Source organism: Streptopelia decaocto (assembly GCF_964273445.1).
Source record: "Streptopelia decaocto genome assembly, chromosome: Z".
In the NCBI taxonomy this organism is placed as follows: domain Eukaryota; kingdom Metazoa; phylum Chordata; class Aves; order Columbiformes; family Columbidae; genus Streptopelia; species Streptopelia decaocto.
Genome location: NC_138657.1, coordinates 81,984,307 through 82,000,176, shown reverse-complemented (window position 1 = coordinate 82,000,176; position 15,870 = coordinate 81,984,307). Strand labels below are relative to the sequence as shown.

At 43.3% G+C, this 15,870-nt stretch overlaps 1 protein-coding gene across 2 annotated transcripts in view; it reads left to right on the top strand.

Moving 5' to 3' along the window:
* Nucleotides 1-3,311: 3,311 nt before the first annotated feature.
* ALPK2 (alpha kinase 2) overlaps nt 3,312-15,870 on the top strand; it is a 49,318-nt gene continuing 36,759 nt past the window's right edge. For both annotated transcript variants that reach the window (XM_082075042.1, XM_082075041.1), the window contains exons 1-2: nt 3,312-4,938; nt 11,498-14,372. In XM_082075042.1, the coding sequence (XP_081931168.1) occupies nt 3,574-4,938; nt 11,498-14,372 (4,240 nt within the window). In that variant the 5' untranslated portion in view covers nt 3,312-3,573. The remainder of the gene's footprint in view (nt 4,939-11,497; nt 14,373-15,870) is intronic.

Sequence of the window (15,870 nt, the reverse complement as noted above, 5' to 3'; positions counted from 1 at the left end):
TAGCAGGTAGCGTCATTGATTTCCAGAGCAAGACTTGAGACAAGCAGCCGGAACACCCTTATGCATTTAAGTCTTCTCTTCACCAAATGTTCAAACCCCAGTTTATTAGGAATCGAACTTATTTTCAGGCTACTAGTCAATAGCTGATGGTAAATTATCATGATCTCACATTCATCTTTCCTCCATGCATTTCATTATGCATGTTTCTTGAGGAGCTGGGAGGATATTATACTAACAGTTCTCTTTCCAATTTCTGTCTAAATTCAATAACTGAATTTATGTTTTTTATATAATATCTTCTATTTTCTCCCCAGATTTAAACAAAATAATGTCTTTGTCTTGGGTGGAAAACCAGCATTTATTGCAGTTTTCCACGTGGAAAATTATTTTGCTTGGATTTCCATTGTTGAATCTGACAAAATGCACAAAATCTAATCTGATTTTCCTATCGAGAAATCTGACAGCTCTTTTCCCCTGGATGTCAAAATGCAGCTGAACTAAGAGAATGGTAACTGTATAGTACAATTGCTTTAGCAAGGAGTATTCATTAGTCAATTTGCATTAAAAAATGTTGCTGAGGCTCTTTTCATCTGGGAAAATTACCATACTTTTAAAATAACTTATACCCTCCAAAAAAGAGTAAAGAGGCATCTGGTCTTCTGAAAAGCAGAGATGAAAGCAGATTTGAAAGAATTCAACAGGGAACATTAGGCAAATGCATATTTAAGAGGCAATGAGTGAAAGCTGGGGGATGATTCTATGGAAATGCAATAAAACGGATGAGGAAAAGATTAATTTCTACTGCTGCCTTTTTTTTTTTTTTTTCCTGTTAAATATTTATATTTCTTAGAGTTGAAATGGAAAGCAAAATGTGATCAGAGATCTGAAAGGCTTCAGATAATGGGATCATGTGCCTTTTTTTCTCCAGGCTCTTGCTGCACGCATGGTCGATATTGTAGTTCAAAGGCCTGCATGAAGCAAGTGTAGATTGTTGGCCCAGGGCCAGTTGACAGGTGTCCACATTGTTTAAACCAGTCCAGTATGCACTAAGTGTCCTCCTCTTGTCATCTGCAGCAGGGGAGCATGCATTCCGAGGGGTTTTGAGCCAGACTCAAAGGCAGTAGTCCGAGGAAGCCTGCACGCAGTCTCCTGTCCGGTACCTCCTGTGTGGATAATCTGAAACCTTCTGTGTGTCAGCAATGCCACACACAGCAGTGTGTCTTTCCCCCTTCTAGATTCGTGCTGCAAAGCATCTCTCACCAAGCCACTGTGACCAGGCTGGCTTGCAGTACTGTAAAACTATTTTGTTGTCTTCTGGCAACTTCCCGAATACAATATACCTTTGCGTCACATCAGGCTTGCTCTTCAAACCAGCCTTTCCTGTTGGCCTACAGTTCCTTGCGTGCTGGACCTTTGCCAGTTTACTCTAAGACTAAATTGATAAAACATGTCGCCTCTCAGCTGCCTTTTCTTTACATCCTCCCCCTACCCTTCTTCTCATACCACGAACACTGAACCCTCCTCTCGTTTTCCTTTCCCGAGGCCCTGTGCTGACCAGGGTTTCCTCTTGGGAGCCGCTGAAGCTCCATGGCCACAGGTCCAAGCAGCGAGGCTGACTGTGTGTACTCGGTGGGCACATGCATGCATGTATATAATCCACATACATGTTGTACGTTAGGAGAGGATGCTCGTCTTGTTCCCCTGTCAGCTGTTGTTCCTCTGCACTCCTTTTTGTGCAGGAAGTCAAACTGTTTGTCACACAACCTAGCATTGTCCCTTCTAGTATCCACCTGGTTAACCACCTTCTCTGCCTGCTTTTCACCTCCCAGGTAGCTTCGTGGAAAAAGTGTTGGTGGCAGGGTTTGCCTGAAGGAAATGAGAGCACATCCAGCTGCTTTGTGCTCCTTACGGGAGAGGCAGATTCCGTGCAAGTCCCTTGCTGTTTAGCCATTAAGCTCTAATCTAGCTCACACATATTTTCTTAGTAACTGACTTTGATCATTATCTGCAGCGGGCTGTGACACGAAGCTGGGTGCTGACAGGTCCAATAGCTGCTCTGCTTGTGGCCCCGCGGAGAGCAGATGGAGCGCTACACAGTGCTTGAAAGGGCATCGCGAAAGGTTGCTCTGCTAGGGTGCTGGTGATTTTGCAGTCAGGAGAGAGATGTTAGCTGAAGAGGGCCACAATGGAAGAAGCAGAGAGAAGGAAAAGGAGAATGACTAGAGGTGTCCTTAAATTGCTTCATCAGACTAGCAGGATGGCAAGGAGGTTTTCCCTGCCATTCTTCATGTCATATCAGTTAGGTGAATAAAAATAGATGACTGTTTTTCAGAGCTTTTAGTCTAGCATCCTTCCTGAGATCAAATTTAGTTGAAATTCAGTTCTGCTGCACTACTTTCACTGATGAGTGGATCCCTGGATGGTGGAAGAGTCCTGTTGGGGTGAGCCTGGGTACCCTGTGGTGAAGATTGACCCAGAGTGCCTCTAGTAGCATACAAAAAACATCTCAAGTATCAAAAATCCTAAGGTTTTTTTACAAGAAGAGAGCCATGATTACATATCTCTTTGGATTCAGCTAATGGAAACCTTTTGGTGTATTTCTCTTTGTTTTTATGTGGAACCCTACCATTTTGCTAGTGCGCAGTCTCAATGTGAACAGGCAGTTGAAACTAACCAGCCTCCTTTCATTGTTCTCTCGCCACAGAAATTACAGACAACAAGCCAAAGTACAATGGAATGGCTTTAAACAGAAATAGCCCTATAAAATCTAACCAGTTAAATTGTTCCAGGTATTTCTACAAACGGATTTTGGAATATGTCCCTATGATGCCAATTTAAGGAATAGTCTACTGTTGTGCTAATGTGGCTACCAAAATAGCAGATACTTGGTACCTGCAGAAGTCATGCACACGTGAAAATTTACATTGTCTGCAGATTAGTGCTTGCATTTAGAAATGTCAAAGCGATATGTGCTAAAGCCTGTATTTGTGTATGTGCAGGCATGCTTTTTTTTCCTAGCACATGTCACTCCTCACAGTTACAACGTGTTTGCATAGATAGCTGGGTTATAGGTACTGCTTTAATATTTGATCTTGATTTTTAAATAATGATTTATCTTTTTTTTTTTTTAGTGCTTGCAACTGTGTGTCATTTGACCACCTTTTAGAAAATGTGTATGCCCATTTTAGGAGTAATTTTAAACTTTGTTTCTTTTATTTTCAGGTACACAGAGCAAGGTCTGCACTTCATTAAACAGTACCAGGAAGCAGTTTGACAGCTAGAATGACCTGCGGTTCAGCTTTTGTTGAACTGGAATCAGAGACAAAAACTGAAACTTCCTCACAATTTGTTGTTGACCTAAATGACAATGTGGAGACTTCAGGCTAAAATGAGCAGAATGAAAAACATTTTGCACAACACAAGAATTACCGGTATGAGAATGACCCTGTGTTGACTTCACCAGATTCCAACTCTTCAAGAGTCGGTGGTTTACTGCTTGAGAAGCTCAGAAAAGCAGAAGTATTGTCCCCATTTGAGAAATCTCACAGACACTTGCCTAACACAGAAGACAACATGGATGTAAAACATATATTTAAAACCCAGGAAGATATTTCCTGCCTAAGGGATTTGTCAGAGAATGATGTAATTCACTTTAACAGTATGGTCAGCGTCACTGCTGGAAAAGCAGAGACGTGCTGCAGCAGACAGATGCATTCCTGCCCTACAAATGTAGTCGTGTATCATACAGACAACTGTTCCCTTAACACGGAAGACGCTGTATCGGGTCAGTCTCTGGCAGATGTCCAGACATGCGAAAATCCTGGGCTCGGTAGACCTCTAACCACGAATACCCGGTTCAGTGAGCAGGCAGATACTCCCGTAGTAAATCACAACTGTTTTGTAAAAGATGATTCTGAAAATTCTGCTGCTATTGCGGAGATTTATGCAGAGAAAATTCCAAGTGTAAGTCACGACTTTTCTGACGATGTCCTAGAATATTTTGAATGTTCAGATGTGCTGACAATGCATGAAAATGAAATCTGGAAAAAGAAATTACAATTTTTATTGGAAAGTGATGATGAAGATGATTTAAAACTGGGTAAGGATTGTGATGGGTGTGCTTACTTCCTCAGTGCAATGCCTTGTCTGTCCCAAGTGTCAGATAACACTACGCCTATGGATGCCACCATTGGCTTCTGTGGTCATCACTCAAAATTCGAAGGAGTAAATGTAAGGAGAGACCCCTCTATGTACAGCCAGTCAACTTTGCAGACGGAGATGACTCTCGCTGTTGGACACCACCGAGATGAAAGCACCAGATTGAAAGACAAAGAAAAGAACAAAGTGCCTGTTGCAGCTGCAGCCATTGAAAATGACCATCCCAGAACTGAAGAAGGAAAGAGTGGCAGTGGCCACTCAGCTGCAGGTTTCTCAACTGACAAATCAAAGACCAAGGAGAATACGTGTGCCAAGGCGGACTCCCCTGCTGGTGGCATAGGTGCTTCTTTGACAAATCAGGCTTCAGAGACAATGACAGAAAACAGTAAGGACAGGGACTTGCTCGGTGAAATCTCATTGCTGCAAGAGGAGGGGAAAGGAAATTTGCCGGAGGAAAACTCAGGGCATGCTGTCTGTACCTTAACAGAAAGTCTAAGAAGAAACCTTTTAAAGTTGTTAAACCCTAAAGAACTGTGCAGATATGTAAGTAACATAGGACAATCTTTCCAGACTGCAGCAGAGGTTAGGGAATCCACTGCTCCGTTGCCCAGTCAGGAAGGTGTCATTTCAACACAAGTCCCCGAGGAGACAGAAGGCTCGCAAATGCAGGCTGGTTTGTGTCATACGGAAGAGGCAGATAAAGACTGTCACTGGGGAAGGAAAAGGACTTGGGGCCTGTCTGAGCACAATCAGGTGCCAGATGAAAATGTCTCACCCAGGGTAAGTAAAGTGTTTATAATTTGATAGAAGGAGCTGCTCTACTGATTTTAATGCATTTTATTCCTGTTTGTCACAAAATAATGTACATTTTAAGTTACTTCGAAAGATACTATTCATGTACTTCTGAATGACAGCTACGGCTGGGAAGGAAATCTGGTTTTGAAAAAGGCCCAAATAAACCATAAGCTGTTCTAATTATAGAGTGAGATTGATAATAGTAAGAGGCACTAATGGGACTCTGGACAGCTGGATATGGAAATCCGATATGTAGGCTGTTGCACAGGTCTTACCAAAGTAATGTTTCTTTCAACCCAGAAAGTTTCTCAAATACCTTTTGTGAGCAGAGAATGTTTAGATGTAGGTTCTTTTCAGTTTATACTCAAAGAACAAAATTGTCATCTACTTATGGTGCTGAAAATCTAAACCAGATCAACATGGGTTTGCTCTGAATTTATAACAAGCAAAGGAATTTAATGCAGAGAGCTCATGTTAAAGAGGTGAATTGAGCTTTGCTTTTTAAAGATGAAACAATGAGAGAGTCAGATATTCCAGTTGAAATGTAAAAACCAGTTAAAAAACCCAAAGTGGTACTCTCCATGTACTTGTATATTTTATGCTATTGGCAGGAAATCAACTAAGGAAGTCAGTGTAGTTGTACAGACCGATACGATGCTCCACGAGTTTTCATAAGTGCGAGAATTGCATAGTAAAGACTCAAGATATATATATATATGAGTATTAAACCACGAATAATCTTATTATCACTGACTTTATTGATTTGAACGTGCATAGTTAATTGCACAGAAAAAAATCATTTGTGACAAACACAAGCTTTTTCCAGTTCCACATACTTTGCTTCATCTATATTATTTAAGCAAAAAGTCTCCCAGTTCTGGGTAACAGACTGACTTTAATTTCACTACTGGGATGTCTTGAACAGTCAAAAATTACTGAATTCTTCTACCTGAAAAACATCCATAGGTTTCTCTGTTTTGATCATCCATAAAATTCCAGTCACATTTTAGCAGCACATGATGTTCTTATGATGGGGAATACCTCCCTCTTGAAATGAGCCTACTGAGGATTTCTTGGTGGTATGTATGACCATGGTTTGCTAGAGGCATTGTTTCATTGTTTTCCAAGTGCACTACAATAATTTAAATCCCAGAACGCTCTTAGCAAAGAGCAGCTGTAAGGTTACTGTAAGTGCTGTGGGCAAAGTTCAGATCAGCTAATTAGACTCTTGCTACCTGCAGTCAGTATGTATTTCTTCTGTTTGCGTGTCCTTGCCCAAAACTTCACATTAGATAAAAATTAAGTGGGAAAGAAGTATTGGTATACACAAAAGGGCTAGAGGTTAGCACAGACAAAGTCATTGGTTTTAAAAACACATGAATGAAGATGAAATTTAGGTATAGGTTCAAAATTATGTGGTCTTGAAAGTGAGCCAAACAAAAGCATCCCATCTGGAAATGACTCTTTACAGCACAAGGCAAATGTGAACAGCTTCTCACTGCTCCTGTATAGTAAGCCAGAGACTCCTCGGCAATCTGCTTGTGTGACCTAAGAAAAGCAAGGAAGAATCCACCTGCTGTTGCTGCACACAGGCTTATGTAGAAGTTCACTGTGGTATCAGCTGGAGCCCAGCATTTGAGACAGCTCTGCCAGGAGCAAGGTGAGGGACTTGTAGCAAAAATCACAGCTGACCGCTTTTGAAGAGCGTTAGATTTTCCCCTTCCATGTGGTAGTCAGGTCTCCTGAGAGGTCCATAGCAGCCACAGAACTAGAGCACTAATTGTGCAGGGATTTACACTCCCCTTAGTGCCAAGCTGCTCTGCCTGCAACAACCTTGGCAGTGTGTCTTGTGCAGCAACTGCTGTTCTGGGTGACTTCTGCCATTAGATGGTCATGGTGCGAGGCTCCTGACTCCTCCCATGACCTCCTGGTCTGGCCCCAGGTGAAGTTCTTAATTAAGCTGCTTTGAAGTATTAGACAAATTAATAATAGGTTCTAAAAAACAATTGTGCCAACTGTATGATGCAGCATACTGTACAGAGAGCCAGGAGGCATCATGTTTGCAGTGTGTCATTCAGGAGCCGGTCTCTGTTCGGTGTTTAGCCAGCAGTCCCGGCACGGGCTGCTGGTGTCACTCCTGAATTACAAAGCCCGGGTCTGTGGCCTGCCGAATGCCAGTGATATTGTTGAGGTCCTGCTGGAACTGGCAGATTCAGAGGGATTCCAGGGCATAGGCAAAACACTTAACATTTACACTGATACCCTGGGAAGAACAGCATGTGGTGTTTGTGTATTTCTAAAGCTTTGATTTTTTTCTGCGGATTAGATCTCCTGTTCATCCTGGCATTATTTTGGGTTTGCTCATGTCAGAACAGCCGCTTCTCGTAAACTTCGAGAGATGCTTGGTTTGACCTGCCTGACGTCAATTTATGTCAGCTCTAGATAATTTTAAATTTTATTGTACAGAAAGGAGAGAAGCAGAACTGGCACAGAACTTCCACGTAATCTGGTAATCTGGTTGTGCACAAAATGTATTTTGTTTAGCATGTCGTACCTCTGCTTTGTTAGATTCCAGGGTAGCCAAAACTGCGTAGGCCAATGAAGCTGTTCATCTTTTGGGCTCCTGGCCCTGTTCTGTCTGTGAGGATGGCTTAAGATGGTAGCTGTGCGCTCTTGTGTGTGACATCCTGGCAGCCGCCATGTGCAACAGAGAACCGTGATGTAGAGTGTTCGGGGCACTTGTGAGTTTGGAGCTCCCTGCTCTGCAGTTAGTACAGAAATGCAAGTGCAAGTCATGGGCACTGCATTCCATGCTGTCAGCAGGGACAGGGGGTGTGCTGGGACCAACAGGCGGAAAGATGTGGGAAAAGGCTGGAAAGTGAGAGGGGAGGAAGGAGCTGTGTTACACAACAAAGGAAGAGCAAAAGGAAACCCTTAAGAAAGGGTGGCAGAACAGTTGTGATGGGTAAACTCTGCCCATGAGGAGTTAGACTGAAACCCTCAAGTGGTTTCACATAGGTCGGTGAACAGCTGTTGGAAGGAAACTGGTTTCATGGCTGGCTTTGAATACAAAATGGGTGAGGACTTCTCTTCCAAAACAGTAATGAGTAAGAATTATTGTCCATGCCCAACACATAATTTTCGATCAGCTTATAGTTGTCTCATTTTTAATTCAGATATAAACCTGGTCAGTTATAATTTTGCATGAGACGTGTATTCTTGGTGGAACTTGCCACCACTCACAGTTCTTTTTCTGGAATTTTGAAAAAACAGTGCTTAAATCTGGTTCCCTATGTTTTTAAAATCTGGTTTCCTATATTTTTTGTCATGCAGCAACAAGGTGATTTAGCTGCTTTTCTGTTCTTTGCTTTATCACAACCTGATGTATTGGGCTTTCCTTAGTGTTTTGTCATATTCTAAAGACTCCAACTTTATATTTTTATTTAGGAGATAATTATGATGTGCCTGGCAGTTTTGTTATCAAGAAATACTGATAAGTAAAGATAGTACCAGTATCAGTATTGGCTCTAGCTAACAACATCGAGTTTCTGCAGAGCAGAAGTATGTTTTTTAAATTTTGCCTTAATTCCAAATCAAAGCACTTACACTGTTGTTTCTGTTTAATCTTCATTCTGTCAAAAATATTTTGCCCGGAACTATATCATATCTTCTTTGAATGTCTCTGAACATTGTCACAAAATTGTAGCTCTACTCGTGTATCATACCACAGCTTCCATTGACCTTATCATTACTTGCTCTATTTAATTTTTTCCCTCCGTTATCTGTATGCCTTGGTCAGCAGTGTAGTTTACGTGATGGCTTAGACCTCGGCATGTATGTATTGTGTTCCGAAGTGCATTACTTTTTTCCAAATCTAATTTTGTTTTATTTCCTGCTCAGATTCATGTTTTTTTGAGTTGTCTGTTTGTGGGGTATGTGCCGATCACCTGTTGAGATGCAGTGGCTCTTCTGGCACAGCTTGCTCAGGTGCTATATTCCCATGTGTCATACACTGAAAACTCTCCTTAAGAATCAAGTACTTAATGAATTAAAGCCCCCAGGTGTGGTATTAATTGTATTTTGTTCAGGGTTTTGAACTGCCCCAGTCTCCATAGTATCTGATGTCATTTGCCCTCTCTGCAGATGGCCCAGACAGTGACTGGTGGAGGTGGTTACCTGAGCTTCCCTCTGAACACCACTTTCATACCAACAGCAGGTAGGGACTAACTGATCATGTGTCTAGAATACGTAGCAAGAATTACACAGGTTTTAGTAAAAGCTGTGATTGAGGCTGCTGACGTCGTACGGAATAGAAAAAGAAACTGCTTTACAGAGGTGTGAGGACGAAGTGGAAGTGACAGCAGGAGTGCTAAGCTCAGACCAAGCTCTCAGAACCAACAGAGAAGAGCAGGGAAACTGAACATAGAGGCACGTCCAGGCTCACCCCCCCTTGCCTCCAGAGGTGTGCACCTGGACTCCCAGACCGGAGACTGGCATCTCCTGCAGGGCAGCCCTGAGCAGGGAGTGCGGCGGGAAGTCAGAGGGGCAGCCGTGGTGGGGCTCAGGGCTTCTGGTATGCACTGGCCAAGGAGGTTTGAAGGTAGTGTGGCAACTGCCTGGTGCTTAAGGCGGGAACCGCAGTTAAAGTCATTGACAAATTTTCTATATCTCTTCCTTCCCCATTGTCCACAGCATATAGTCAGCTCTACATCCTACTCAAGCTGAACAGAGAACAGAGAGGGTGAAAGGAATTGCAGCTGAAGTGGGTGGCTTTTGCAGCAAAGGAAAGCAATATTTACTACAGCCGGTAATGCTTTTACCATGGACTTGTGGAAACTAAGAATATAGTATCTGAGCAGCCCCTGCCTCTACCGGTGCGCACAGCAACTCGTGGGAAATCCTTCTTTACATGTCCTTCATTAAGTAGCAACACTTGCTTCTTTTCAGAATGGCTTCTCTGAGTTATGTGTCTGCCAGCACTCGTTACACTTTTACAGCTCTGCTGTAACCCAGAGGACTCACCCATTATGTATCATGGTCGTTAACGTCAGCTGTCCAGCACACCACTACACGTTAACAAATAACAGTGGATAGAACTGGGACTCAGAAGGAGGAAAAAAAAAAAACCCAAAGCAGTTATGAAGTTGAGTTTGTGGCTGGATAAAAGCTAAAAAAATGAAAAATGTGTACAAATATTGGTGTTTTTTAAACTCAGTCTGATGATTTTGAGCATTTCTTCATTTCTACTGGGAGTAGGTGCAAAGCTTCAGAAAACCACTAGAAAGATACTTGGTCAAATGTACAAAGTAATCCATGTTGTGATATCCTCTTAATGGCTATTTGAAAGTAATTTTTTTTTCAAAGATTGACTGCTAAATTACTCTCTGCTTTTACAGATTGTTCTGGCACATGAATGGCTCACACGCCAGAGGCTGTGCTGCCATCCAGAGACCTGGACAGGCTGGAGAGTTGGGCAGGGAAAACTTGAAAGAAATATAACAAGGGCAAGTGTAGAGTCTTGAATCTGGGCAGGAACAGCCCCAGGTTCCAGGATAAGTTGGGAAACGACCTGTTGGAGAGCAGTGTAGGGGAAAGGGACCTGGGGGTCCTGGGACAGCAGGGTGACCATGAGCCAGCACTGGGCCCTTGTGGCCAGGAAGGCCAGTGGTACCTGGGGTGGGTTAGAAGGGGGTGGTCAGTAGGTCAGAGAGGTTCTCCTGCCCCTCTGCTCTGCCCTGGCGAGACCACACCTGGAATCTTGTGTCCAGTTGTGGCCCCTCAGTTCCAGCAGGACAGGGAACTGCTGGAGAGAGTCCAGCGCAGCCACCAAGATGCTGCAGGGAGTGGAGCATCTCCCGTGTGAGGAAAGGCTGAGGGAGCTGGGGCTCTGGAGCTGGACAAGAGGAGACTGAGGGGTGACCTCATTAATGTTTACAGATATATAAAGGGTGAGTGTCAGGAGGATGGAGCCAGGCTCTTCTGGGTGACAACCAGTGATAGGACAAGGGGCAATGGGTGCAAACTGGAACACAAAAGGTTCCACTTAAATTTGAGAAGAAACTCCTTCCCAATGAGGGTGGCAGAGCCTGGCCTAGGCTGTCCAGGGGGGTTGTGGAGTCTCCTTCTCTGCAGACATTCCAACCCGCCTGGACACCTTCCTGTGTAACCTCAGCTGGGTGTTCCTGCTCCGGCGGGGGGATTGCACTGGGTGAGCTTTCGAGGTCCTTTTCAATCCTGACATTCTGGGATTCTGTGTAATGGTAACCAAAAGCATAATTTGTTTAGGAAACAATGCATTTTTATCTAGTAAAAAATTGTAGGCTTTTTCATCTGTGATTTGCTATGGGTGAAACATGCTCACCACTTCCATGGAACTGATTTAGTGCTGAAGAGGACTAGAGAAAATCCTGGAGAATGCAACTCTGACTGCTGACAAATATTTTAAATGAAATTAGGTGCATTTCAAGCCAGGACTCTAGTTCAAGCCTGTGTCAAGCAGCAATTTTAATTTTTGATTACATTTCTCTTCTTTTCTTCTTTGTAGGATCAAGGGGCTAATCTTAAAGTCTTTACCCAGAGTCGTGAGAGACTATGTATGGAGCCCGAAAAAGAAAAGGAAGGCATCTTCTTGACTTGTGCGAGTGCAGGAACCATCCATCCAGCTTTGGAAATGCTCTGTGCTGAAAAGACATTACAAGATAAAAATGCAAATCTGCAGACCTATTCTCAACACCATGTTCCCTGTGATAAGAGAGAAAGTTGTCACCAACAGGTCGCCTGTGAGCAAGGAAATAATATTATTGTAAATGGCAACAAATCAAAGAATGACATTTCATCTTTTTCTTTATGGGATACAGATGCTGTTCCTGATAAACAAGGATGTTTATGTGCTGTTCTCTCCTCTGCAAAGCTATGTGATGAGCCAACGGAGGGAGAGCACAGCTATAGTTTTAACTTGCACCATAGCAATGACAGAGATTTTCTCTGCCATCCGTCATGTGGTGAATCTCTGCTTGAAGCTGATCCCAAGTCAGTCCTGGAATCCGAAAGCCCTGAGTGCAAAGGAGATGCTGATATATCTGCAGTGCATGACAAGATGTGGAAACTTCTTCATGAAGATGACTCAGGCTATCAAATCCCATTTGAAAACCAGGGGATCACCAGTTTAGAAATTAGGCCACCAGATATCCAAGTCACAGAACTGAATCTTGTACAGGAGACCTCTTCTGATCATCCTTTGCCAACAAATTTGATAGAAATGCAGGAACCTATTACACAACCAGCGAGCAGACCAAGAACAGAGAAGGAAGACTGCAGTGTTTGTAATATCCTACTTAAAACAGATGGAGCATGTGACGGTGCATCCATAGGAAACATTTGTCTTACACAAGTGGTAGAAACAGATGGTGTATGTCTAGATTCTAGCACTGGAAATGAAACGGAAACACCATCCATTTGTGTTTCAGCAAATAGTATCATCTTAAATACAGGGGAGTACTTGGAGCAGAAGCCAAAGCAAATGTTAACTGACGGTAATGGATCCGTTCAAATGGCTGTTGCTCGGGAAGGAAAGCTTCCCATTGGTAGTGCTTCCCAAACATGCGGTGCAGGTTCTCCTCAGAGGTTAAAAAGTGCTCAGAGTGGTAATTTAGCATGTGACAAAGAAAACCCAGCTTATATGTCAGATAAGTCGCACGGGACAATCGGACAATTACTTCATCCTGAGCACAACAAATCCTTGATAAATGAGTCTGTGACTGGTCAAGGATGTCCCTTTAGAGACTGTTATCCAGCAGGAAAAGAACCAGCTGATTGCCCGGAAGAGAAAGACATTTTCCCCAATGAAAATACGAATCAGTTTACACATGAAGAACACTCTTCTGTTAACACCATATATAAAAGTTATGAAGAGAATTTACAAGAAAAAGGAAATCGCTCAGGCTTGAATGCACAAAATGACACTAATTCTGACAGCTGTCATCTTTCAAAAAGTAGTGACTGTCAAGATTTTCAAGTTGTTTCTAATACACAGAAATATGGTTACATAACAGAATTGGCTCATGTAATGAAGACTCCTGAAACCAAACCGTGTAACAATCTACCCCATAATACAGACCAACTGACAGAAATAGGGAACGAAGAAGTGGCATTCACTCCCCTTTCTGGGGATCCATTTTTACGAGATGGTTATGTAGAAGTGCCTAGACGTGAACCATGTAAAACAGGAGAAGAACAGAGAGAGATTTGCCAAGGTGATGAACAGGGGGCTGAAACTTCCTGTGACTCGGGAGTTAGTCATGTTTCAGAGAGGCAGACTGTGGTTTCCCCTCAGAATACATCAGAACAACGTGTAATTCTTGTGGACAGCACCTTCAAGTCTGATGAAGAGTTAGGAAAAGATTCTTCAAAAAATCACACCTACGCATCTGGAAGTGTAACATCAGTTAGTCCCCCACTGCCTGGAGAGGCTCCAAGTGAGTACCAGAGCATAGCAAACAAGGATGATGGAGATACCGGTGATCAGTTAGGTATCCAGCAGCTGCCTGTGAGAGAAACAAGGCCGTCCTTCACCCCTGTGCGGCAGGCAGAGGGCCTGCTTACTGCTGGATCCGCACTGGGCTGTCCTGGCACGGGAGCTCGAGCAAAAGCTGAACCCACACAAACTGCAGTCAGAGGAGATGAAAATTTGAGTACGCTGGAACCGTTCTGCAAAGCATTGCAGGATCAGTTCCATAGGGTGCCTGAAGAAAACAAAGGGGAAGCAGTATTGTGTGCAAATAAGCAAGAGATTGAACATAAACCAGATGAAGATGAAACAAAGTCTTCTTTGCACACTTCAGTTAGCTCCAAGGCTCAGAGAGCCTTGGATACAGTGAACATTGGCACTGAGCAGTCCTGTCCTGATGTGATCTCTTCCGGCAAGTTAACTGAAGTTGTTAATTCAATTAAGTCTCCTGAGCATGATAAAGATGAAGTCATGACACCAGAGAGCGTAGTGAGTGGCTTAGTTAATTTGCCCCCAGTTGATTCAGGGAACAACCAGTATTTCCAAGAGCAACCACCCTGCAGCAGAACTCAGCCATTCTCCTTGGCACTGACCACGTGTCATCCATTCCCAGTCAATGCAGAAAGGCTGAGGAATCCAGAAGGGTCAAAATCCTACCAGACATTACCCACTGCTGCTGGGCCCGAGCCCATCAAATGTAAAGCAGGCACAGGGAAGAGTGGGCATTCAGCTGCTGGAGCTAAGAAGAAATTGCCACCAGCAACACTGTCAAAAAAGCCCCGACTGGAGGAGAGGGGAAATGTCAGCGGGGATCCTGGCAGTGTTAAAACGTCTGTGAAGAGTGAGGCAGGCATGATTCATAAAGAAGACAGAAAAGAGCAAAGGAAACTCATTTTGAAAAAGGATAGCAAAGGTAAGAGAAAACTGATTTTCGTTTCTGTTATTTCCCATCGTTCTGGCTACAGGACGAAATTCAAGTTCATTAAACATGTTGCAAGCCTCCTTTAGTCTAAATTGTGTCAGCTGGAGGTGTCCTGCCCTCGCTGATTTTAATTTACCGTTCTCTGAACTCAGTAACCAGTGCTGTGCCCGTGCCACAGAGCTGAAGCCTCCCTAAGATCCTTTTCCTAGCTGGCAAACACATTATGATTTTTTAAACCTATTTGAAATAGTGACTTCTTCATTTGTCTCTTTGGGTAACTTTTCAGGGTTGTATAGCATGGTACCACATTACTCCACGCCATATAGCAACTGCAAGCCCACTGCCTGCATTTGTTAATGTTCTCACAGGGCTGTGTTCCCAGTTACTCTTCTACACTGTGGCTTCCAAATGCAATTACTTTCTCTTGGTTACCAAATGGTTTTATTACTAGGAAAATACTATTGTTATTAGTAGTGTGCCACTGATAAACATAATGTTTTGTGGCCCTCTCTGATGACTGTGGCTGTTTCTGTCTTGCTTAGCACCGCCGTTGGTCATAAATAACACTGATGAAATTAGCATATTAAACTGACCTAGAAAACATAGAATTGCAGTGAGATTCAGGTTGCTTGTCAGAGTCCCGAGATGTTGCTGTCAGGTAAAGCAAAATACAGACAGGAGTAGCAATAGTGTAACGGCTAGACAGATGCGATATTTATGGTTTCTATGGATACTTTGCAAGGACCAAGGTCTTATTTTTACCTTTCAACGTTACTTTTCATGTTCACATCATAAAATAATTTATTAGAGCAAGACTGAACAATGACTAAAAGTAAGCTATACCACTATGAGTCTCTTCAGAGATTCTAATTACAGTGCGGTCTGGTGAGAGTTCTGCTTTTCCAATCACCTTTTAAAAAGCCCCAAACTTTTCTGTGTTTGAAGATGTGGCCCCTGCCAGAGAACCACCTGCGTGGGAGGAGAGACACCTTCCTCCACAGCAGAGCGAGCGAACCGCAGTTACCGAGAAACGCCCGAGCCTTTCCCATATACCTGAGGCCATGCTTGGAAAAGATTTTAACATTCAGGCTTGCGTCAGACAAGACTGAATTTTCTTAACCTGCTTCTGATGTGCTTCAGTCTAGACTGTGAGGCAAATGTTTGTTTGTGCTTTAGAGTATGGTGTAGAGTGCTGGGAAGGTTGGTATGGTTAGTCTGGTAAATACCCTGTCTCTTTTGTGTTATTTTCAGCTGCAGGAGGGTTTGCTTTGTGGTTAGGGCAGGGAATCTGGGGCCGTGAGTTCTGTTTAGGGTTCTGTCACATACTGTCTGCATCATTTTAGCTCTGATTCAGCAGGATTCTTGGGCCTAAGGACTTAAGTGACTACAAGTTAAGCATAGCAGTGAATTCCAGGTACCTGACCCTTGGAGCTGGGTCCGGCATTCCTTCGCCATGAGGTGGGAGGGTTGGCCGGCCGGAGCGGGATCC